We start from the raw sequence: 25,470 nt of genomic DNA, 5'->3' as shown, positions 1-25,470 counted from the left end.
GACCTTGTAGACCATCTGATCCAATAGCCCTGTCTTCTAGAAGAAGAAATTGAGGCTCAAAGAGTTAAGTGATTTTCTCAGACACACAGGAGGAAAGCTAGAATTGTCAACTTGGTCATCTGAGTCTCAGTCCTGTCTTCTTTTAAAAACATGTCAAACAAAATAATTTTAACCTGAGTCAAAAATACATTTGCCTACTAATTACTAGTATCCAAAAAATAAAAAAAGATAAGAATCTTCCCAGCCCTCTTTTGAAACAATCTAGCTCTCCTTCTCTGCTACTAGACATTTGTCACGGAACTCTTAGTCACTCAAGTCAGTAACTAAGAGATGGAGACTTGAAAGGTTACAAGAGTAGATGCCCTTCGAAAAGATAATTTCCCAACAACAAGCAAAGGGCAAAACAAATTAGATTTATCTGAAGTCATTCTCACTCAATCTGATTTGTCTAGATGGTCAGAAATTATTTACTAGTATTCTGTGAAAACTGTATCAAAATGATAGACGGCTGGAGTTTTGGGGTTGGTTAACTAATTTCCTGGTAAAGTTACTTAAAGCTAATTATAAATGTGTTTATACTGTTGATATACATTAGCTTAATAAGCATCCTGAATTTAAAGAATTAAATTCTTTTTTTTTTTTTGTCTTTTTCGTGACTGGTACTCAGCCAGTGAGTGCACCAGTCATTCTTATATAGGATCCGAACCCGCGGCGGGAGCGTCGCTGCGCTCCCAGCGCCACACTCTCCCGAGTGCACCACGGGCTCGGCCCAAGAATTAAATTTTTTTAACTTAAAAGAGATTTATTTTATCTTATTTATATGCTTTACTACATACACAAAATAAGAACTTATTGGTTGTGAGTTTTTAAAAAATTTCTTTTAAACACTGAGCATCCAGAATGAAAAATTCCTGGCCTAGAGGAATAAAGAGTTCCCTAGTAATTGAGAAATACCTTCAGAGTAAGAAAGATAGAGGTACAGTACAGTATAAGAAATACTAAATACTAAAATCTCCATCATTATCCCCTCTTCATTAAATTTTTAAATCAGTTTGCTGAAAAATTCCCTTCATGTGAGGTTATACCTCCAATTTAAAATGGAAATAAAAAGAAAAATAAGCACCCATTATATAGAAATTACATATAAAACTGTGCAAAACAACCAATATACTTCTAAGAGTCATCTTACTACTTAGGTTAACTTGTGAAACCAAACTAGAAAAGGCAGAAGTTTCACAAAACTGGACCAACAAATTCAAAATAACAAGAACCAGAACAGAGAGGCAACAGAAGTTTCCAGCTATCATAGATGTTACATACAAGATATATTGTGTATACAGGTCCACAATCCCTCCCCTTAATTCTAAAATCCAAAAAGCTCTGAAAATTCAGTTTAAGCTGGGTGCCAAAACTTGACGTGTACTGACATGGGGCTATTTATAGTGTTTAGAATGACTATTCATATTTTTCACTGCAGAAACGTGCTTGATAGGAGCGGTTATATAATATACACTCTATGGACTGTAGTATTTTTCTAAAATCTGCAAAATTCTAAAAACACAACTGACTCCAAGAATTTTGGATAAGGGAGATATGTGGACATTTTTTTCTGGAATGCTCCCTGAATATAAAACAATCACATTTTTCAACAGAATTGTAAGGACTAAGAGCTACAGTGTTTGAAAACGGAACAATTCTACATATCTTAGAATGTCTGGGCACCCATATCTTTTCTGTGAAGTAAAGGCTAACAATAAACATGAACAAAATTAATAATATTAAATAAAATACAAAGGTATTACCACGGGACTATTCTCTATCTCCGTCATTGACAAAGTTCAATTGTAAACACTACAATACAGAAATGTTTTTTAATTGCCACTTCAGAAGGATGATCAGGATTCTACAGGAGTGCATGTATTAGACATACACAGATACAGTTTTAGGACTACTAATGTCTCCAAATTGTGTGTATTTAGTTACACTGATTAAAGGGGAAGAATATTTGATAGACATTGTATCTTACGTTTCACAAATAGTATTTTATTAATAACAATGTTAGATCTCTTTTCATTATCCAAAATAATCCTCCTCATTAATTTTTCTCAATGAATCGAATCAAAGTTATTGATTATCTTCTTCTACAACTATTTACTCAAACTATTACCTGTTAAATATATTATTTACTTTAGTGTCAGTAAAGCTCTTCGATCATTAAAAACCTTCTCCTCTTTTGAAAATGGAAGAATTAATTATTAACATCTGTAGAGGATTTTACAGTTTACAAAGCTCTTTCACATATACCACTTTTCAAAGCTTTGTTTTGAAAACAGCATTTTAATATCACTATCTCCTGAAAAACGCACTTCTAATATAAATAACATCATTACTTTCAAACCATTACTATTGAGGTAGATTAAATGTTATTAGTGTTAACAGATTAATTTTTAGAGAAAATGGTTCCAAAATAATTACAGAAAATAGAAAAATTAAATATTTAAGTTGCTTAATTCAGTCAGTAGTACAGAAACTATCACATCTAGTAACTCTAATGTGTAAAGAATTTTATTCTTTATATATTTTAACAATAAAGACATTGTTTAAAATTTATTATAAAAAATAATAAATTAGTAACAATAATAATTTGCTGACTGTCCTATACCTTGTTAGATACTTTATACATACAAATTCAAATTTTCATAATAACCTTGCAAAGTATTTTTCTCCTCATTTAAAAAATGGCAAAACTCTATTGTTAGCATAATTTAAAAATATATTTTTTCCAAATTAATCTGAGAAATACATCTTATAAAAACTTGATGAAATATAAATTTTCAGTAGTATATATTTTACTAGAATTTGTAATAAAATTAGCTAACATTGAATGCTTTGCTATAGCCAAGCACTATTCTAAGTGCTGAACATATATAAACACATTAATCCTCATAACAACCCGATGAAGCAGGTATTCATTACCTCCATTATTTAGATAAAGCAACTAAGGTGGCACGAAGAGGTTAATCAACTTGTTCAAGGTCAACCGGCTAGGAGGTAGCAGCATCAGGATTTCAAACCCAGGAAATTTGGCTCCAGCATCTATACTCTTGAGCACTTTGCTATATTGACTTTCTAACAGAAATGATACATCTGGGTCAAATTTTGAATAAATTTTCAAGATTTGGGAACCCTTTTCTTCTGTTATGGCCTGTTCATTTTTGTTTTCTTAAAGAAAAAAAATCTGAGCAAAGTTTCAACAAACATCACAAAAATGGATCTTAATCATAATTATTTCTAAGCTTTTAACCAGAGATCATCAATCTGTGTTTAGAAAAATGTGACACATGCTTAAGAAAACAACTTTTGTAAAATGATTTGAATATTAGACAGATTGAAGTCTGGCTTGAGGAAGTAACCGCTTGAGCTAAAGCCGACCCGAAATGATTTGAATATTGGTGGTCTACTGCATAGGTTTTATTTTACTAGATGATATTTCTGTAAACATGTGCTGAAAGATAAATTTCCAAACTTATAAATAGCAAAAAATCTTACAACTTCAGTTTTTTCCTGGTTGTACCTTTAGTTCAATGCATGCTAGTTCATTTTCATTTTCCCTATAGGTTATTTGCATAACCAGTCTCATCATGTTGCTAAAGGCAAAGATACAGAATCATGAGTTCTCTGTAGAACCAAAGGGAAAAAAAGGGCAGGGAGCAGTTATCCTCGCAAAAACAAATCTTTTAGAAAATAACCAGAATTTTTAAAAGGACATATTTCCTGAATTTAATTAGCCTAATTTGACTGTCTGCTTCCAATATCATAATCCTAATTAGTTTAACTGGCATGATTCTCCTAGCTGAATATCTTTTTAGATACACAAATCTCTAGTAAATATAAAAATTATGGGTCAGAGTCTATAACTTCAATGGAAGCAGAGTCTGTAAGAGTTAAAAGATCCAAAAGAAGCTAGCTACCTATTAAAAACATTACTCTCATATTGTATTACAGTAAGAAGTGTACATTACATAAAAATGCATTTCAAGTTTCATTAAAGTACAGATATGTAGAAGCGTTAATTTAAAAGCTGCATCATAGACAGCATGCTCTGAGTCAGTGATTCCCAAATGCAAGCATGTTTTCACTGGCCTACAGCAGTAAGAAAAAATAAAATGACAGGAGTGAGTTTCTTATAAAGGTAAATATATTACTTTTAAAAGTTCAAAATTAAGTTCTTCCTATTTTTTTAAGCTAAGAAGTCATTTTTAAAATGAAAAGATAGTGAAAGTAGATGGCAAGCAGACCTTTTTAAAGGTCTTTACTTGGTAACATAAAAAATTGGTAAGTTCGTCAGTCTCCAAATTTTCCTTTAATTTTACTAATTTGTGAACTTTAAAAACACTGGGAATCAGGGCTCTTAAATTACTATTTTGCTGTGATCAATAGATTATTTCCATTAGATTCTTCCATAAAATATATATAAATGTTATAATAACTATACATTTGCTATTTTCTGCATTGCAGAGACTCTGTTCACATCCTACCTTATCTGTGATTCTATATCTGACTCCTTAAATCCTCAGTAAACTCACTTTTGATTAAAACTCTTTAGCACTTATAATCTATAGTTCGACAATTAGCAATTAATGACATACACTGCTGTACAGCTTTCAGTACATTAGTCTCCTTACAAGCATCTTGAGGAGAGGAGCCATTTCTTATTCTTACATATGGACTACAGTGAGTACATTATAGGCATACAATGAAAATTTGGTGATTGACAAAGAACTGTACCATAATATGTTAATCAAATTTTCCCAGCTAGTTTGTCCCCTAACCAGAATAGAAATACTCATGTTTCCCACCTCTTTTGCTAGGTGACCTGATGCATTGAACTCAACAAATAGAAATTTCTTTCTTGTACTTGGGACATCCTCTTCCACCCTCTTCAGGACATCCCAGGTTGCTATAACGTTCTGGTTTTTAACATGCATCACTCACATATAACAATACAAATTAGATTTTCAGAAATGGGAAGCAATCACTTTAAAGAAAGCCATTAGTTTATAAGACAAAGAAGCAAAATCATAAATAATTGCATGTTACAACAAACAGTTAAGGGTACAGAAAGGACTACTGTTTATTGTCAGGTATTTTTGATACCATGTACAAATGCAGATATCACTGTCAACAGTGTCATTTTTGAAAACTAAGAAATTGCATAGAAATAGATTTTATTGAAATAATGACGTAAGAAAAATGTGATTTATTATTTCCTATGTGACTTCTAAGTTTACCTCTTTCTTGACACTTTGCAGGTCAAGTGAAATGTTGACGGAGTTTTCCCTGATTTCCCCCTCCCATGCTTAGTCAGGTGGTCTTCTCTTATGCTTCTACAATATCACTCACAACACTTACCGTTCCTGCGTATACCTGTCTGTTTCCCTTCCCTAGACTGTGAACTACTTGAGAACAGGATCAGCCTCTCATTTCTCCCAAGTCAGTGTCTAGTATGCATCTCAATAACCTGGCAAATAAGTCATTATTAAATAAATGAAGGAGTAAATGAATGAGGGAAAGAATGACAAGAAGAAAAGGCAAGCAGAATGAGATTAAATGCCTTTTTGGCCAAAATAAACTCTGCCATGGGACATTAAAAAACTGCTACAAATATGGTTAATGGGTAGCTTAAATCAGTAAGTTATAATCTATAAAGATTCTGCTGTTGTTAAGTTTAGCAAACTTTATTTAAAAAAAATAAAATCAGAGAAGCTAGAACCAAATTTGATGTACTCACAGGAACCGAAAGAAAGTAGGACCTGTTATAGAGTTGAAGGAGGGCCTGAGTAAACTATTCGGAAATAAGATATAGTAAATACAATTGTTTCAGAATAAGGCAAAATGAAAACAAAGTAAGAATCCAATGTTTTAGACACAAGTTCTCGATAGAACATAATTTCCCCCCAATTTTTTTCACGCAATAACTTTAATAAAAGGAATAAAGACATGAAAAACATAACAATTTATTATGCCAGATATTAAAATAGAAGGCATTTTAATATAAATATTATTAATCTTAATCCTATTGCAACATCCTTTGTTATAACATCCCTTTCCATATAAAAATGTAGGCAAAGTGTTTATATGAAGATTAAATCAACTGAAATTTATAGTTGAGCTACTGTCATTTTCTCACATGTATACTATGTACGTGCTTATATAAGCCTATGACACATTTAAAACATTGAATCAAGTCCTGGTTCTCACCTCAAAATAGTGAAAAATAAAACAGGTCCTACAGTAAACATATAACAATTTGGACTTACTTTTATAAGAATGTCTTAATGGTACATGCAATTAATAAACAGTAATTCATTTGATTTCTAGAACCAGAGAGTTTCAGCTGGAAGGAACTAGACTATCCACCTAAGGAGGGGGCTGAGGTCCAAAGTACATCTATGAGCAAATATACACATATTCCAAAATCTTAAAATCACATAAATGTATGAAGGAATATAGTGCAACCCCAATTAAACATATTAAAATTTTTTGTGGGAATTTAAGTTTAAGGTAATATATAAGTAAGCTACAGGAACATGGCAGTTTTAATAAAATAAAATTACCTGTTGAACAAAAACATTGTTGAGGTGACTGGCCAGTCTCCGAGCAAAATGCTCTCTCAAATCACTGAAACGCTGTTGTTGTTGTTTGACTGCCAAAAGCATGTCATGGCCTAAAATCAGAATGACATTTCTTGATTGATTTAATGGGTAAAAAGATTTCCTTGATGTTTAATGAGCGTATTTCTAACAGTATCCATATTTAAGTTTTGAAGAACCCAAAGTATCACCAGTTTATTCATTAGCTTCATAAAAGGTAAGCAGAAGGAAAAACAGGATAGCATAGTAGTTCTCAAAGTGTGGTCCTGCCTCAGTATTATTACCTGAGAACTATTAGAAATGTGGATTATAGTACCTCAGCCCAGACCTACTCAATATGAGGATGAGGCCTGGCAATATGTGTTTTAACAAGCCTTCTAGGTGATTCTGGTACACACAAGTTTCAGAACCACGGCCTAAATAAACCTTATGCTCTCTGGTCTAACCAAAGCATATACTTTGTACTAGGTTCTGTGGACAGTACAAAAGAGGGGTCAAGTCACTGATGGTCAATCAGGAGGAACTGAAATAAAAGAGTTCTTAGTGTCAATAGAAATATTTTGGGAAATAAGTGAAACTTGTTTGAGTAGCTAAAAATGTAACCCTAATCCACTTGCCACATGTATTTGTCAAAATTTATACCAACTTACAGGCTTAGTCTCAGATTCCTGGTAGGATATTATCATCTCCAATGATCATACCTGGTCGAAGAGCTACATTCATACACTGCAAAAGGGCATCAGCAGCATTGGTGCAGGCCTCGATGCCTCTAGAAGAAGCAAGATCTCCTTCCTGAAGGGCCTTTATATGACCTTTGGCCAAGTCCATGTGGTTCTGAAATATATGCAATTTTATAGACATTTGTATATATAATCTTGTGAAATTTACAGGTAAGATGCAACTCTATTCCATCACTTGGTCTTTGGAATTATTTTAAATTCTGCTCTCATAAGGAAATTAGAAAATGTTTACAAACAGATTTTACATATTGCCATTAGTGTTTTTTTGTTTTTGTTGGTAATTTGTAATCATACTTACCACAAGGAACTCTATCTCAGACAGGAGTTTTACATTATTAGTGTTACTAAGATGAATTAGGTGGTTGCTTTCAGAGATCTGATCCATTTGTTCTTTTACACTTTGGAGCATTTCCTCATAACTGCTTAGTTTCAATTCGATCTGATCTACCTCCTTCAGAGCCTCATCCAGCAACTTCATCAGGATGTTCACTTGTTTTTCAGAGGCCATGATTGACTGGATGTTGGCCTACAAAGTTAAATACAAAAATAACATTTCATGTTATTTAAATGTGTAAAAGCATAAGGATGAAATGTTGCTAAATCTCTTTGAAAGTAGAGGAACAAAAATTGATATACAACTACACATCTACATACTTTAGTTTATTACTTTATGTTTATGTTCTACTTTTTACACAGTATTTCATGAAGGTACACTTGCTTCTATATCAAAGTTAGGGACCACGTTTCAATATTTTATATTTCCGCAGACTGTACAAGTAGGCTTCTGCTCCAGGTGTATCAAGAGTAATGGCACATTCTCATTTCTGTAAATTTAGAGGCATTAGGCCATGTCATCTCTAACATTTCTTCCAATTCTACCAGCTACAGAAATTTTCTATATGTCTTAACATCTTCTAGGGTACATCAAAAAGTTTATGGAAGGATTCATAATATCTTTAATTCTATTTTCAATGAACTTTCTGAAGTACACATGTATGTGAAACCCTAAATTAAAGCATAATCACCTATGTAATATTTGAGTGCAGACGGTAGCAGCAGTATACCAGTCTTTCAAGGATACATGGAACTAATTTATAACTGTAGTATGATTAGTACTATCAGGATGCAGAAGAGCATATGACCAAAAGAGCTCCTTTATCATCTTTTTTCTCTCCTCTTTCAATTTGTAACTGCTTTTTTTCCAGGCAAAGCAGTAACAAACCATCACTGCCTTATCACTGTTTGCTAAGTGATTCTGACTATTGATTCTGAATTCCCTGAAATAAGGAAACTGCCAAATCCAAATTAAACTGCAGAGCAATATAATGACTTGGAACATATATGCAATATTAATTAGAAAAGAAAACATAAACCACTAAGCCACATTAAGAAGGCAAGTAACATGGTATGATGAAAAACTTAGACAAGGAATTAAAAGAATATCACCGTACAGTTGATGCTGTGATTTCACACACATTTTTTTCTATAGTAGTCCCAATAATTCAACTATAAGTGCAACCCAACTATAAGACTCAGCAGTGCTCAGAACCTACTGACATCTCCTTGGGTTTGAATCCACCCAGGATAATTTCTATTTTAACATATTGAAAACTCTTCTAGGCTTTGCTTCCAGTGAGTTTGGTAAACTTGTAAGCTTGGACTATACTTGCAATATCCCTGGGCCTGGGTTAGATCCCACGACTTCTATACCCTTCATGTACAAAACACCAAAATTTCAAGTCTTTAAAATATTCTTTATTCTTTTAGGTATTTCTTAAATGCTTACCTTTTCTTAAAAACAAACAAAAAACCCTAAATAATTTGTTTTAGACTATTCTCACATAAGTGGTGCTGTGCATTTAGATTATAGACTCAAAAAACGTGCATACAATTAAAAAGCTCTATTCTAAAATATTTTAGTGGAGAAGTCAAAGATCTTTTTTCCCCGGCTCTCCTGTTTTCACCACACTTTTTCTGCTCATTAGTAAATGATTCATTTCTCTCTTTTTAATTTGTATCTATTCTTTTTCAAACCACAAAAATGCTGTTCTTTGGCAATGAACTATACTGAGGTGTTTTAGAGGCCAGGAAAATAAACTCCTAAGATGGTTTCTGATTGCCTACTTTTTACTTCCATCACTTCATATCAAGAACCTCCCAAAATCCAGAGCCTCAGCCAACTGCCTTCATAGCTTAATAGGAATGGTTCTATCTTCTGAACAAGAACAGTGAAAGATTGATGACAGAGGGTAATGTGCTTGTAAAGACAGCAATAATCACACTCTAAAGGCTTAAGTGCTGAGGCAGTAAAAATATGAACAACACCAGCGTTCTCAATCCACTACACATCACTTATTCATAGATTATAAGAAAAACTTACCCCATCTAGCACCTGTAGTTCTCTGGACAACTTTTCTGCAAAGGCCTCAGCATTAGAGATTGCATATTCACAGCCTTCCATCATTATTTCAATATCCTGCTCTTCTCTTGCATTTAACTCTTGGTATTCATCTACCGCTTCTTCATCACCTCCTGTCACACTCTGATTTTCTCCACTTGGAACAGATTCTTAAAGAGGGTAAAAAAAATCAAAATAAAATAGTCAAAAAGTGGGAAGGACTATAATATGGTACTAATAGCTAGGTAAGATCAGTTACAAGCACAGGTCACATTTAGTGGCTGAAAAATTGGAAAAATGATTCAAAATATATGGGGAAAAAAACCTTCATTTTTATAAAAAATTACATGTTAATGAAATAAAGTCCTATTAAAAAACAAATAAAAAAGCATGCAGTCTAATTCATTGACTTATAAGTGTTTAAAAGGCTTTAGTCACAACTTACCAAAACACAATTAAATTAAAATACAAAAACAAAACACAAAAACACACGGAAACAAACCGAACCTTTTTTCCATACCTGATGTAGCTGTTGCTCTGACAAAACAGTGATAACAAATTCAGTACACATGAAAAAAATTTGCTTTCCTTTTTTTCCCCAGGTAACACTTCTTTTGTTATTATTGTTCTTTCATCTTTGTTATATGCATATTTTTTCAAATAACTTTTAATTGAAATGAAAAATGCATCTACAATCCACAATTTATTTTGGACACTGAAAATATTAACTGAATTTTCCATTTCTTTGTTTAAAAAAAATGCTACATGCATCAATAAAATTTCTAAAGATGAGCTACAGAAGTTTTCTCACTAAGAGCAACAACAACATGGCTGTTTGAAATTACAAAAATTTATATGGTCTTCATGCTTCATAACAAGACCAAGAGGACAAATCTGAAGGGCTTTCTGGATAAATGCTTCAGTTCTTTTTTTTTTTTTTTTTTTTTTTTGAGAGAATGCACTTGTCATGTGTACATTTTACATAAAGCTTGAGGTTAGGAGAGGCATAATAAAAGAAACCATTTTTATCCTCTAAAAGGTTATTTTACCACTCTAAATTAAAGTTACTGATTTCCATAGACTTAATGGGACATGACTTAAATCAAAAACTCTGGATGCTCTTAATATTCATTATTTTATATGAAAATGAATATTTACATTAAGCATGACCTGAAATATGTTCATTTGTCCCAGAACAAAAACAGAATTCAAAGTCACAACGGATTTACTCTTAAGAAGGATAATAAATTAGGCAGATTTAGATAACAGTCCAGAAAAAAAAGGAGAGGACTAAAACTTTTGGGACAGGCAATAAAAGATTACAATACATAAATATAAGTTCTATAGAGATGTTTTACTCAGCTCCCTGTCCTTTGAATGAATCCATTTTAGTACTTGGAGAAATGTTAAACTGTCATGTGTGAATGCTTATGAGCCACTAGGGGGCAGGGAATGCCCAAATCATTCTGCACAGCTCCTCATACAAGTAGAAATTTAAAGTAAACAAATATTTTAAATGATCATAATAACTGCTTCAGAAATATTTTCTCTCCCATGAAACAATCCTTTGGAAGCCAATAATAAATACTATCATTAATTTTATTACTAAGTGGATTTTGTAATAATAAACTTGTTCCTGTATACAATTTTATAAAATATGCAGTTAGCAGTACATAACAATGGCAAGTAATAAAAACATATGGAATAGAATAAGAAAAGGTGTTACGCACCTTCTGTAACTTTAGGCAGTTCTGGAGAATAAAAAGGTATGAAAAAAGCAGAGGAAAGTAAGCAAAGAATATTAGCTGGGTAGTAAAGTATACAGGTTTAAATTTTTAAAATACTACCTGTATCTCATCTGAACTTCAAGCAAATTTAAGGTTCAAAAGACAACATCAAAGTCAAATACAAAGTGGAAAGATCTCTAAGAAGCTAAATTTCCAGGGTTCATTTTTCTTATGAATTTTCTGATAGTGACTAAAAGTATATTTATCTTTGTATTTTCTCTTAGTTTTTAAAGAAACAGTAGTGACTAGTTTATAGAGGAGAAAACTGGGAACAGATCATTTCCTGGGGATTATTTTTAGGTCAGTTGTGACTCATGCATTTAGTCTAGTTATTTTCACTCAAGGCCCAAAAGCTTTGCCCAGACATTCCCTCACAAAGAATTAGTCACAAAACACTGTTAGAAAGGACAAGCCTGAGGCAAGTAAAAAAGCACACAAGATATCAGTTCAAGCTGGCATTTAAGGATTTGAGTCAACGATTTTTAAAAAATCTGGCTACAAGTAAAAGAAAAAAAAGGTCAAACAAAAAACTTCACTCTACTTTAATTGCTAAAAAAGTCCTATTATAAAAACCTTATCCTGCTGAGAAACCCCAATTATTAACCTGAACATTCAATTATCTTCTATTAAAAACTACCAGAGTTGCCACTGCTAGCATTTATAATTAGAATAGTCTTACTTGGATGATTATTTAGCTCTCACAAAGAGGTGATAATAAATTTTTATTTGTTTTCTAACATCACCCAAAGCTTAGAGACCTTATTTTTTTTAAAAAACAGAATTAATGGCCATGATTTCAAGGCCCATTAAAATAAATTTGCAGACATTAATAAAGTTATTCCCTGAACTCCACTAAACCAAAGCAACAGTTCTTGATCTGTAGAAAGTGATTTTCAAAACAAGATTTTTAAGATCTTCTCAGTATTCTTAAAATTGATCTCAATTAGTGTTAGTGTATATGAACATGAAAATGTCTACACTTTTGCTTTATGCCCTGAAAAATCAAATGCCTTTTTTTTTTTTTTAACAGTTAAGACATTTCATTCTCAAGAACAGCAATACTATTCTCAATAATTCTAGTAATATTTCTTAATGAGGTAGATCCAGGTAAGGTATGCATTTTCCCATACTGTTGTTGCAATTTAAAAATACATTTTAGGCATTAGATGAAAATAGAAACAGCAAGCTTGTGAATTTTTGACTCATCAGAATGTTCAATAATGAAATGATAAAATAAGTCATTCAAAGTAAATTAAATCACAATTCAAGGTATGAAAAACCACCATAAATTTTTTGAAGGTCATTCCCTCAACACACTCAATTGCCAAGACACTGGGGATTAATGTTAGTGAGATGGCAACTGTGGGGGTTCCCACACAAGACCAGCCCCACTAGGGGGAGCGTCACAGGGTCTGACACATGTGACTTGCCTCCTCTGTCAGTTCCAAGCATCAAGCCTAAAACTAGTAGCAGGCTCACTAATTTATAAGTGCTGGGAAAGAATACTACATTTAAGGAGAGAAAGGTCCATGGCCATATAGAAAAAGGAATAAGTAAAACAAAACAGAAAAGAGATGAGGAAAGTGACTAAATAATAGTGTGAAGCATCCAAAACTGCCACTTTTGTAGGTTAAAATGGTTGAATATGGGCAATTTCAGATGCTTCAACATGTTAAAACAGAAGATTCTCTTTTTAAATGCTACTATAAAACTTTGGACAAATTTAAGTTTTCTACTATATAAATTAGGACAAATCTAAGTTTTTTCCTCAATAAAGAAGAGCAACAACTCTGTTCACCTGTATACTAGCTGTTATTTGAACTGCTTTCTTTGGGATAAAGAATACAATACTAATTGCAACCACAAGGCATACAGAACCATTTTCTTACAACGATTATGTCTTTATGAAAGAAACTCTAAAAATATAAAATCTCATTGTACATTTTCAGTAATTAACAGTAGAGTTTTTGTCTTAAAACAAAATAATACATAATAACATTCCTGAAGATATACTGATCACAAATATCCTAATTACTTCATGTCTAAGAATTTTATACTGATAATATAATAATAGCTAGCATTTATTGAGCACATACTATGTACCTGGCACTGTTCTCATCATGTTCATATATTAAGTAATTTAATCCTCACAACAACCCTGTGAGGTAGATTCTATTATCATCTTCATTTCTGAGATAAGGAAACTGAAACAAAGAGATTAAGTAACTATGCAAGGTCACATAGCTAGTAAGTAGCAAAGCCAGGATTTGAACCCAGGCAGTCTGACTCCAGAGTTTGTTCTTTGGCACTATACCTATATTCTGCACAAAAATACTGCTACAAGGATATTCATCCCAGAGCTCTTTAAAATAAGTAAAGAATGGAAAATTAAAAATAAATTAGTTTAGGGCCAGCCCCGTGGCTCACTCAGGAGAGTGTGGCGCTGGGAGCACCGAGGTCGCAGGTTCGGATCCTATATAGCTATGAATGGCCGGTGCGCTCACGGGCTGAGCATGGTGCAGACCACACCGTGCTGAGGGTTGGGATCCCCCTTACTGGTCAGTCAAAATAAATAAATAAATAAATTAGTTAAATAAATTATGGGATATCCATACAATGTAATACTATGGTGTTAGGGTAAGTATTTAATAACATGAAAAATGTTCATGATACATTATATGAAAAAGTATGTTAGGAAATAGAATATAAATTTCTTTATTTTCAAAAAGTATTTACACATGCATAGAAGAAAATCTATGACTAGACAAAGACTAGAAGAAAACCTAACAAAATGTTAACAGTAGTCAACTCTGAGGAATAAGTCTACAAGTGATTTTTATTTATTTAATTTAATGTAAACATATTCTTTAATGATCAAGCATCATTTCTGCAATAAGAAAAATTATTTTAAAATTCTTTTATGATAAGGTAATTCAGTATTCTAATTACTTTGTATAATGTCAAATTATATATTCACTTAAAGATATACTTGATTTTACATATACATTTTTATTTAACTTTACCTTCCAAAAGCTGTGAGCTAACATTGACAAAATCAATTTTCTTCCGGAGATATCGCTGATTCAATTTCCAAATGCATGAAATAAATGCATTCTTTTCAGCAGTGCTGCTGGCAACCCATTTATATATTTTTTCAAAATGTAAATCAAATTCAGGATTTTCCTGAAATAAAATGTACAAAAGATTATTTTTGATCACATCCCTTTCGTTATTAATATAACATATATACTTAAAAAAAGGAATTGAAGCTGTTCTTGGAATACAAAAAAGATGATTAAAAATCAGTTAAGTGACTTGAAGAGAAGAATTCACAGAATTTAATCTATAGCAAAAACTTTGTTTACCACTCAAAAGAAGCTGGATGAAAAAAACAACAACATACTGTTGTGGTCATTTTCTTCCTATGCCCTTTGACTCTATACGTGGAACTATAGGATGTACACTTAATGATTCTTTGGCTTAGAGTCAGTAAGATGACAATGGTGTCTTGTTCTGATGTGGACCTACCTAATTTTTCTTTATAAATTGCCTATGGAGTTTTAGGGCTATACCTTTTCTTTGATAATGTACTATTATTCATAGCTGTGATCTGACAGTAACTCTCTGATAAGGAAAATATCTTCTAATTATAGTGTCTGAGAGAAAAATACATTTTCCACCGTGGTGTACTTTCCAAGAACAAATGAGGTAAAAAACAAAGACTGCTCCTAATTGTTTTTAATTTTGAAAATATATGATGATTAAAGGTATCTCAAAAGCCAAAATTGCTGGTGGTCCTTAAAGTTCTTCCAAGTGACAAAGAAGCTCTACCAATCTGGCAGAATTACATTGTGTTTTCCATTTCTCTTATACCATGTTACAGCAATAATTCCACGCCAGGCTAATATTTCTCCCTTGAATGTACAACTACTACTTGACTATTACATAAAAAATGAAAACATATAGATGTATACTTTTCTTCACATCTAAGGAATTAAAAATAGGCTAAAATGTTCTTAATGCTCCACCAGGTCAAAGAATAATAATATATTTGATTCGTTTAAAGGATTATTTAGAGGGAACAAAATATAAATGCAGACCTTAAAGGCATGGGGCATTATTTCAGACTTTTACATGAAGAGTTGGATTTTAGGAATCAGGACTTGACCTTTGATACAACAAATATATTACAATAGCATATAACTACTAATTAGTTCAATTTATAGCTTAATAAACAGAATTGAAGTGTCAAAAAATTAAAGAACTGCATTTACAATGAAAAGGTAACTGCATTATTACTTACAAAAAAATCTGAGTATTGGCAACTAATATGAAACTTGATGGGAAATGATCTCTTCCCTGGGAATATTTCCCATTACACTATAAAAGAAGCTGAGTGCCCCAGTGGCAACACTCACACAAATCAATGTGTGATACTAAATGGCTAATGTTAGTCTATGTATAAAAATTTTATGTTTTATATCCATATATAATGTACACACACCAAGGTGCCTACAGAAAATGAAAAAAAAAAAAAGAATCCATTAAGCAAGTCAGCAATGAGGCATCAGCTGTGAACAAGCATTCAAATAAGTATTCAGTGATGTTAGTGAATTATGCAAGTCAACAGGGTTACGAAGCACAAAACTACTGAAGGGAAAAAGACTTCTTCATAAAGGTGCATTTCTAAAAAGCCCTTAAATTATTTTCTCTTAAACAGAAACCTACCAAAAAAGTTGCTACTCTTGATTCCCACCCATGGTAACAGAAATTATTACAGTGTTTTAAAAAAATCTCATTCTAGTATTTTTCTAAACACAAACTCACTCTCTCTCTCAAGGCACCTGTCAAATCCTGTTTTCACATTCCACAATTTTCTAAAAACTGGGTGTTCGTCAGGGATAAAGCAAAGGCCTAGTTTGCCTAAAATACTTAAAGGTGTTATCGTATTTGAAAAAAATCTGAATTGTACAGATATGCAGAGCTCTCATAAAATTGTTTGGTTTTTTGGTGGGGGGGGGCCCTGACTCAACTACCCATCATTTTGTTCAGGTTTTTGGTCCTATTTACCAAGGTAAGGGTAAAACAAGCATTGTATTTTATCAGATTGCTTCACAAAGGTAGTTTTTTACTTCTTTGTGCCTTTTTAATAAATGCATGAGACTTGTAGAGTTAAGTCGAAGTGCACCTGTAGTTACCTTAGTGTAAGCTTTGTTATTAGTCCCATCAGCAGTAGAAATGGATGTAGTACAAAGTATTCTTCAGTGCTCTAAAGGTGCCTTTGGGCTGCAGAGGAATATGAGGAGGAGCAGCGTAGAGAGGATGATGATGATGAGGAGGAACCACCTAATTTAATCAGAGAAGCTCTACTTGATTTCTCTGAAAAAAGAATATTGCTCTGAAAAGTCTTGAATTGTCAGGAATATAGGTGGTCCTTTAATGTGATCATCACCTTATTCAACTTTCTTGGAGTTTGATGGTGGTTTAAGTATAAAGTGTAAGATTTATATTTTTATAAATCTAATTATTTAAATTACTTAAAATAAGGTGTGGAAGCCACTATTGCTTACTTTACCTGAGCCACAAACATTACAGCCATGGCCTCAAAAGGCTGGCTTGGCTGCCTAAGCTGGTGATTCTATATTAACTCATGAGGACTAACTAAGGGTGACTCACCTCGGTTATATTATACATAATTTTGAATCAGGTTTTACCAAAACAATGAAGATTTAAAAAAAATCAATTCATATGACACATCACTTTAAAATCCATACTAACTTATGAATTTTATACTAAGTATACTTAACTGAAATACAGAGATTTAGAGTCAAAGTTACTTTAATCTAATTTATGGAGCTTGTGCACAAACATACTTGTGTCTCAAAAATAATAATAAAACATGTTTATGTATTTTTAGTTGCCTAAGAGTGGGGTGGAAGGTTGAATAATGCATTTTAGATTAATTCTTGGTTAGGTGTTAGATCAGCAGTCATAGAACAAGAAATTTAGATCATCTTACAATATACAACACCATGTTATAAAATGAAAGAAACTTCCTGACACAGGCCAAAGAACTAAGAAAAACACACTTTGATGGCATCTTTGGCATCCACCACAGCAAGGTCTCGAAGGGCCCAAGCAATCTGCCTTTTGTAGAAATCTCCTTTATCAGACTTCTTGACTTTGACCACCTTCACCTGCACGGGCCGTTCAGTTGTCACTGTTGAGAAAAACACACACTTTCATTAGAAACTATTATTCACTCACTTATTTTTCATTCACACCACTACTCAATATTTAATAAAAACAATTTTTAAAAAATGAATTTGTTCACCAAACAATTTTTCCAGCTATAGAGACAATGAGAATATTTAAAACAAGAGGAAAATGTCCTCTAGGGAATAAAAGAATGCCAAACAAATACTTTTTCTTACTAAATACCCACCTGTGGCACACAAGAAACAGTTCTTTTTCTTTTTTCCTGCTTTGCAGACATTTACGATGCTCAGCAGGCGCTCGTCATTTGGTGTAAAAATGTCTCTTTGTAACGCATGCTTGATGGCTGTCATCTTTCCTCAGCTGAAAAAACCAGAGTATAGATATTAAGCTTATTCTCAATATCATTCCCCCTTCTACTGTTCCATTTATGATTCTAAAATCATCTTATCTTTGGTTAGTAAGCACAGGAAAAATGAGTTAACACATTAATATACCTACATCATAAAAATATAAAGCTGTAAGTTTGTAAATAAAATTAGAGAACCAATGTTATGAAAATCTAAATTCTTCACAAGTGCTAAGTGTTAAGACACACACACGATTTAAGAAAAAAAACTTAAAACCTATCCTCAATCTTTAAATAGTTTTCTATACAAAGAGCTCTTTCAACTCAACAATAAAAAGACAAATAACCCAATTAAAAACTGAATAAAAGATTCGAATAGACATTTCTCCAAATAACACCCTCACACATTGCTGGTGGAATTGTAAAATGGTACAGCTGCTTTGGAAAACAGCTTGGCAGTTCCTAGGAAAAGATAAACATGGGGTTATCATATGATCCAGTAACTCCGCTCCCAAAAGAACTGAAAATATGTCCACATAAAAAGGTATACATGAATGTTTATAGCAGCACTATTTATAATAGCTAAAAAGTAAAAACAATCCAAATGTCCACCTGAGATAGGGAGACCCCCACTTTCATAACATTCGAAACTCTTCAGTGAAACTGCCTGCTGTGTGACAAGATAGATTAATTAAGTTTAAGTGGTGTTTGAATTGCTTAAAAAATGCTATTGTTTAAAAATTCCCCTCGGCTCTTTAGCCCGGCCTTGATAGAAGTTAAAAGCTAAATATTATCCTGCACATAGAGAAGTCTGAATTTGTTTAACATTCCCCACCCAATCTGCCCCTGAGCAATTGATTAACAGGCTTGTTTCAGCTTCTTTTATCAGCTTGCACTAGGCTTCCCCAAACCTCCTCCTCAAACCCCTGAACTATTAACTGGCTTCTTTCAGCTTCTGTTATCAGCTTGCTCTCAGTCCTCCCCCACATCCCTCCTCACACTAGGAGGTAATGTGTGTGATTATATGATAACTTTAAGTATGTAACTATATGACAACTTTAACTGTGCGACTAATGTAAAAATGTACCTTTTAAAAATCCCTCTAAACTTCTTTTTTTTTTTTTGTAATATATATATATATTTTTTGTCTTTTTGTGACCGGCCGCACCGCGCTCAGCCAGCGAGTGAACCGGCCATCCCTATACAGGATCCGAACCCACGGCGGAAGTACTGCCGCGCTCCCAGCGCCGCACTCTCCCGAGTGCGCCACGGGGTCGGCCCAAAAATCCCTCTAAACTTCAATTCAGGGCTGCTCCCTTCTCAGACTTTTCTTGGAGGGACAGTCGCTGGCTGGCCAATAAAACCCCCCTTTTAAATTCTCACCTGGGTGTTCTGGCTCCTTTTCCATGCGGCAGCCTCACAACACACCAACCAATAAACAGAGAAGTAAAACACGGCATATCCACACAGTGGAGTATTATTTGGAATGAAGTGCTGATACATGCTACAGCATTGATGAATCTTGAAAACATTATGCTAAGTGACAGAAGCCAGATGCAAAAAACTACATACTGTATGATTCCATTTATAGGAAATATCCAAAATAGGAAAATCCATAGAGACAGAAAGATTAGTGGTTGCCAGGGGCTAAATGGGAAGGAGGAATGGAGGAGTGACTGCTAATGGGTATGAAATTTCTTTTTGGTGTGATGAAAATGTCCATAAATTAGATAGTGGTGATGGCGGTACAACCTTGTGAATACACTAAAAACCACCAGATTATACACTTGAAAAGGGTGAGTTTTATATGTGAATTGTATCTCAATAAAGCTATTATAAAATAGGATTCCACTTCTTTTTTCTTATCTAGATCAGTGTCTTTTTTTAAACATCAATTTAAGTTAAACTATTTTTTAATCTCTCCAATTTTATTTTTCATATACACATTTGTGTGTATATATACTGCTATTTTCCAATGCAAATGTGTTTCATATGTGAGCTTGCCTAGGACATTAACTTCTACTAAATAACACCATTTTTTTCTATGGGAAAATGAAGAAATTATAAGTTTTAAACAATTTACAATCCATTTTTATAACATGACACTTCTGTAAACTAGGTTTCTCCTATACTTTACTCAATTTGTGAAACTTTCATCTCTGCTCCACCTACAAAAATTGCTTTTCTCACAAAAATCACATCTTCCTACTTTCATCCCTCTTTTACCTCACCTCAGCCTTCTAGCCTTCTGATCTCCCCTTCCTTCCTGTTCTCTTAGTCAGTATGGCCTCTCCAAGCTTAACTTCTTTTCCAACCTAGCCTGGAGGCAGTGCTTATTTCCCTAAATCCACACTATTCCCTTCAATTATTTTACCCTGTTGTAGACCAGAGTTCATCCTGCTTTATCAATCCCCATTAACTGTATTTTTTCCCCACATTCTCTTGGGCTACCGGATACCACATATCCACTCTCCTTGCATGCATAACAAATACCTAAATCCAGCCAAAATTGGACTTTCAATGTTGTTCAACAATTCTTTAATACTCCTTTAATGACTACTTTTCCCATTTCCCACCACTATTGTTGCAAATCTTTACTACCCTCCTTCAGCCCCCAACTCTAGTGTCAGCCTCCTCTCTTTCTGCAAATGACTTCACCACCTGCTCTACAGAGACTATAGAAGCCATAAAGCACAATTATCCTCAATTGCTTTCTTCTCCCTCTCTCTATACCTTCACCCATCCTAACCTCCATTTCGCTTATTACAAAGTGTCTGTGTTGCTAATCCCTTAATATGTTCCAGTGCCTAGACACTATGCTAAAGGCTCTATTCCATGCTAGGTCCAAGCCACACGGGACACTGGCCAATTTACGTTTCTATCTCTGGGCTTTTGTTCATGCAATTTCCTTTTCCTGGAATTCTTTTCTCCCTGGGAAATTCCAACTCATCCCTCAAGATTCTGCTAAAATGTCACCTCTTCTGTGAAGTAGTCCCCCACCACACACACAAAGAGTAATTCCTCTTCTACTTCTCTAACATTTCCCCTCCACGCTGATAATATTTTTCTAGCTAGTTGTATTCTCTCACCCATTAAAAGCAGTTCTTTGTAGGCAAGGACCATGTCTTATTCATCTTTGTTTTCCTAGAGCTTGGCAAAGGGCACCTAGTAGGCCCTTTCAATAAATGTTTTAATTTAATAATTTACTAAATGTTTAAATTAACTAACATGATAGCAACAAAAAATGTAACAGCTATAGCTCGTCCAAGATTCTCCCTTTCCAACTTTCACATCTGTAAGCAAATATACAGGTTCAAAATCTGTCATATTTGATTCCCTCCTCCATTGCTATCACAATCTGTGATTTCCCCCCATCTACACATAATTCATTCATTCCTTCCTTTCTGTTCCTAGTGCCAACACTCGAACGTAGGTTCATGTCAACTTTAACACTACAGCATATGGTTATCTCCTTGCAAGCTTCCACATGTCTGAACAACCACCAAATAATCTTAAAACAGTTTTCATCACACCATGTCCTTGCTCAACATTTCCCTAATGTTCTCAAATAAGTATCTTCCACTCCAAGTACTCTGTTCATTTTGAGCTTTAAATCTTTGCTTAGGTACTTTTCCATGCAGGGAATATTATCTCTTCCTTATTCAAACTCTAATTACACTTCATGGTTTATATGAAGTTGATTTAATAAAGATCTTAGTCCAAATTGATCTCTCCTCTAAATTTCTTTTTTTTTTTTTTAAAAAAAAAGATGACTGGAAAGGGGATCTTAACCCTTGACTTGGTGTTGTCAGCACCACACTCTCCCAAGTGAGCTAACTGGCCATTCCTATATAGGATCCGAATCCATGGCCTTGGTGTTATCAGCACCACACTCTCCCAAGTGAGCCACGGGCCGGCCCTTCTCCTCTAAATTTCTATAGCACTTACTGCATTTACTAAACAAACACTTGCTGTCTAAATGGTTCATGAGATCATAAGCTCTTCGATCTCTAGAACTATCTTTAAAGAGAGAGAGAAGGGAGAGAGATGCTCTAATAGTTTTGTGTTCTTGGTAGTTACTTAACAAATACCTCTTGAAGTAACCGGAACTGAACAGTAAAAACTATTCAAATGAATGACTAGTAATAGTATCCAAAGTTTACCACACAGTCCCTCTGTGGTCAAATGAAATGACCAAGTGTATAACTGGTAAAACAAGAAGACTGAGCTTACCTCATAAAAGAGTTAGACAAAATGAAAAGCGGTATGTGACCCTTCATTCACCCAGCAAATACTGACGTCTACTAAGTGCCAGGCACTGTTCTAGATTACAGTGGTGAAAATGAGACATATTCACGAAGACATGAAGACCCGTGCTTCCATGGCATTTACGTTCTACGGGTCGAGTGATGAACCCTCTAATCTTTACAATACTTTTCTGTAAGAGAGTAAATAAATCACTAGAGGTCCTCTAAAATTATTTTCCAGGTCTAAGAACCCATATCTGACCACGATTCTGAGGCAGCCAGCCTCTGCTTACTCTGTTGGTTCCTAAACTCAGTTGGTTTCCTTAAAGTAGGTTGGGCTATTACACCGCGTGACAAGTAGCTGGTCAGTGTGAGTGCCCGTGTGGGTTAGACCTCGCAAGCTCTTTAGACATCTTAGCACATGGAGGGAGCATTGTCATCCAGAAGAGAAAAACAGTACACGGAGACAGGTAAATGCACTTAAGAGATTTAAAAGAAAATGTGGATTTGGACAAAGGGGAAGGCACTGTCACGCCCTCCTCTTCTTGTCCACGCCGAAGAGCATATAAGCAGGGCCGTTTTGCACAAATGAAATTGGTTCCAGTGGGCGGGACCACAGAGGGACGTGTGAGGATTGCCCTCCCAGCTCCGCATTCTCTCAGACCCCAGGACAGCAAGGGGGCGGAGGATGCTCCGACCGGGCTCTGCGCCTTACCCAGACAGGCGGGGAATGGAAGGGGACCAGATGACGGAGGGAGCGGTGTCCGACCCAGGGCGCGGAGCCAGCGGCGGGACTGAGAGGCCGCCTCAGACCCTGGCGCCCGCTTATCCACTCGTCTGTTTGCCGTCACCAGGACCAGTGCGCAGCCGAGACCGAAGGCTTACCGCAAGGCCGGACCGAGCTCGGCCGTGCCAAGGCGGGTCCTCCGACACCGAGACAGGATATCACCTGGCTGCAGCCGCCACTAGGACGCGCCCCTCAGTTAAGCGGTGAACCGGAAGCGGCCGTTCCTTTACCACCTCCCATATCCGGGTATATTTGCCCTCCCAAACTCCGCGCCGGAAGTTGACCACTTAGAGAAGGAGGAAGAGGAAGCGGGAAAAAGGGAACGGCCAATAGACGCGGAGGGGGCGGGCGTCACCCGATGGGCGTGGCGAGGCGCAGCAAGGCCTCGCTGAAGGGGCGTGTCAAGGAAGGGGAGGGGCGGGGCCACTATCGCACGGAGGCTGACTTGGGACCTGGGTATTTGCTGCTGCGTGGTATTTTCTTTCTGTAGAAGAAATATTTTTTCGGATATTTGCAACAGTTCATTTAATGAGATCCGATTAATTTTTTTTTGTCATCTGTGAAGCTCTATTAACTCTAGATTCTTACTTCTTAAATCTTGGAGAGCTTAAATAAATCAGAATCTCTGGAGGTGGGACCCAGACTTCAGTACTTTTAATATCTTCCCCTATGATTCTAATATGCAGCTAAGGTTTAGAACCATTGCCCTCATGACCTTGATACTCAAAGTGTGGTCCACGTACCAATTCTTTGGGGATCATCTGGGGCTTTTTAGGAAATGTAGCTTCTCTGGCTCATTTCAGATCTACTGAATCAGAATCTGCATCTTAACAAGATAATGCTTATGCACATTTAAGTTTGAGAGACATAAATGATGCCAGTGTTGCTGAATGCAAGGTAGGTAATTCGTTTATTCCATGTTCCTGACACCTGTTGTAGGCATTTTGATTCCAGGTAGGGGAGTAATTCAGGCATGAATCCTACCGTGAAGGAGTTCACAGTGTAGTAAGACTAGACAAAGTGTAGATAGAAATATGTATAAAATAGGACTCAAAATAAATAACTGAAGAGAGAGGTACAAGTCAGATAAGTGTGCTGGAAATTCAAAGGAGCGATTTCTTTGCTCCTGCTCAATATAGTCCCTTGAAAGGGACCACAAGGATACATTCATGCATGCATTCACTTACCTGACAAGCAACCAGAGTCACCTCTGTGCCAGACATTGTGTTAGGTGTGGAGATACAAAGACAGGATCCCACTCAGAGGCATGCTCTCATTGGGGAGACAGAGTTAAATAGATGGGTAAATTATGGTTTAGTGAAGTGAACTCAAGAAAGGTAGAAAAAAGAGACTAAGTACTGTGGGAATGCAAAAGAGGAAGCAATTTACTACTGCTAGGGATGGATTCACTGAGAAAGTAACAAATGATCTGTGCAAAGTATCTTTCAGTGTTTATCCGAAGATATAATTTGGCAAAAAAATTATCAGAAATAGCAGAGAACTGTTTGTCACTGAGATTAATATGCTTTAGTCAACACTACTTGGAATGAATAACTACTTTCATTGAATAACTTCCCTTTTAAAAGCAGGATCTAATCCTATATTTACAAAGACCTCATAGGTCCTTCCTGCTTTCTGTAGGTCCAGGACACTTACTATGGGCAGTCTTTATATGACAAGGACATGTGCTTTTTTGTCCTATTATCTATCTTTTATTTACCTGTGTGTTTACAACCCTTCTCAAAGTTGGGAAATGAATTGCATTTCAGAAGCCTGGACTTCTTCCCTGAACTCCAGATTTTTGGATCCACTGCCCGCCCCCCCCCCCCCCACATTTCCACTTGGATATCTCACAGGTATCTCAAATTTTTGTGTTCAAAAATTAAATTCTCCTTTCTTCCCTCCCCTCCTGGATTCTCCATAAAGCAAGGTATGTGCGCAATAGTTTATTTGGTGATTTGACCTCAGGGAGCAAAAGAGAGAGAGAAGAGGAAGGGGAAGTGAAACAAGGAAGAGAGAGATGCAGTCTAAGTATGTGTTGTTGAATTGGTCATCACCATGTTTGAATGTTTTCTTAATCTCTCAGGGCCTTCTAAGAAGTTTTACGAAATGAGTCTCAAAATTGAGGGCAAGAATGGAGGAACACTTATATGTTGGTCCCTGTTCCTCTTTGAAGGTTAATGCTCCTGGGCATTCACTACTTCACACTTCCAAATTGCCCAATTGTGAATGTCAAGCTAATTCCCACATCAGAGATTGGCTGGGGCAGGAAGTGAGAGGAGAGGTGCTGTCG

The 25,470-nt window shown here is 35.1% G+C and overlaps 1 protein-coding gene across 12 annotated transcripts in view; it reads right to left on the bottom strand.

Moving 5' to 3' along the window:
- The window catches only part of EXOC1 (exocyst complex component 1), a 51,243-nt gene extending 27,834 nt beyond the window's left edge, over window positions 1–23,409 (bottom strand). For 2 of the 12 annotated variants that reach the window (XM_063107656.1, XM_063107658.1), the window contains exons 1-11: window positions 23,276–23,409; window positions 18,024–18,157; window positions 17,668–17,798; window positions 14,602–14,761; window positions 11,522–11,542; window positions 10,299–10,328; window positions 9,774–9,961; window positions 7,692–7,919; window positions 7,355–7,487; window positions 6,618–6,727; window positions 5,792–5,845 (exon numbers count right to left, since the gene is read on the bottom strand). In XM_063107656.1, coding sequence (XP_062963726.1) covers window positions 5,792–5,845; window positions 6,618–6,727; window positions 7,355–7,487; window positions 7,692–7,919; window positions 9,774–9,961; window positions 10,299–10,328; window positions 11,522–11,542; window positions 14,602–14,761; window positions 17,668–17,798; window positions 18,024–18,147 — 1,179 coding nt within the window. In that variant the 5' untranslated portion in view covers window positions 18,148–18,157; window positions 23,276–23,409. Of the gene's footprint in view, window positions 1–5,791; window positions 5,846–6,617; window positions 6,728–7,354; window positions 7,488–7,691; window positions 7,920–9,773; window positions 9,962–10,298; window positions 10,329–11,521; window positions 11,543–14,601; window positions 14,762–17,667; window positions 17,799–18,023; window positions 18,158–23,105 lie in introns of all 12 variants that reach the window. The other 10 variants (XM_063107662.1, XM_063107663.1, XM_063107659.1 and 7 more) reach the window with 6 other exon arrangements.
- Between the last annotated feature and the right edge of the window lie 2,061 nt (window positions 23,410–25,470).

This window comes from Cynocephalus volans, chromosome 9 (genome assembly GCF_027409185.1).
Source record: "Cynocephalus volans isolate mCynVol1 chromosome 9, mCynVol1.pri, whole genome shotgun sequence".
Taxonomy (NCBI): Eukaryota; Metazoa; Chordata; class Mammalia; order Dermoptera; family Cynocephalidae; genus Cynocephalus; species Cynocephalus volans.
This window is presented reverse-complemented; position numbering and strand designations above follow the sequence as displayed.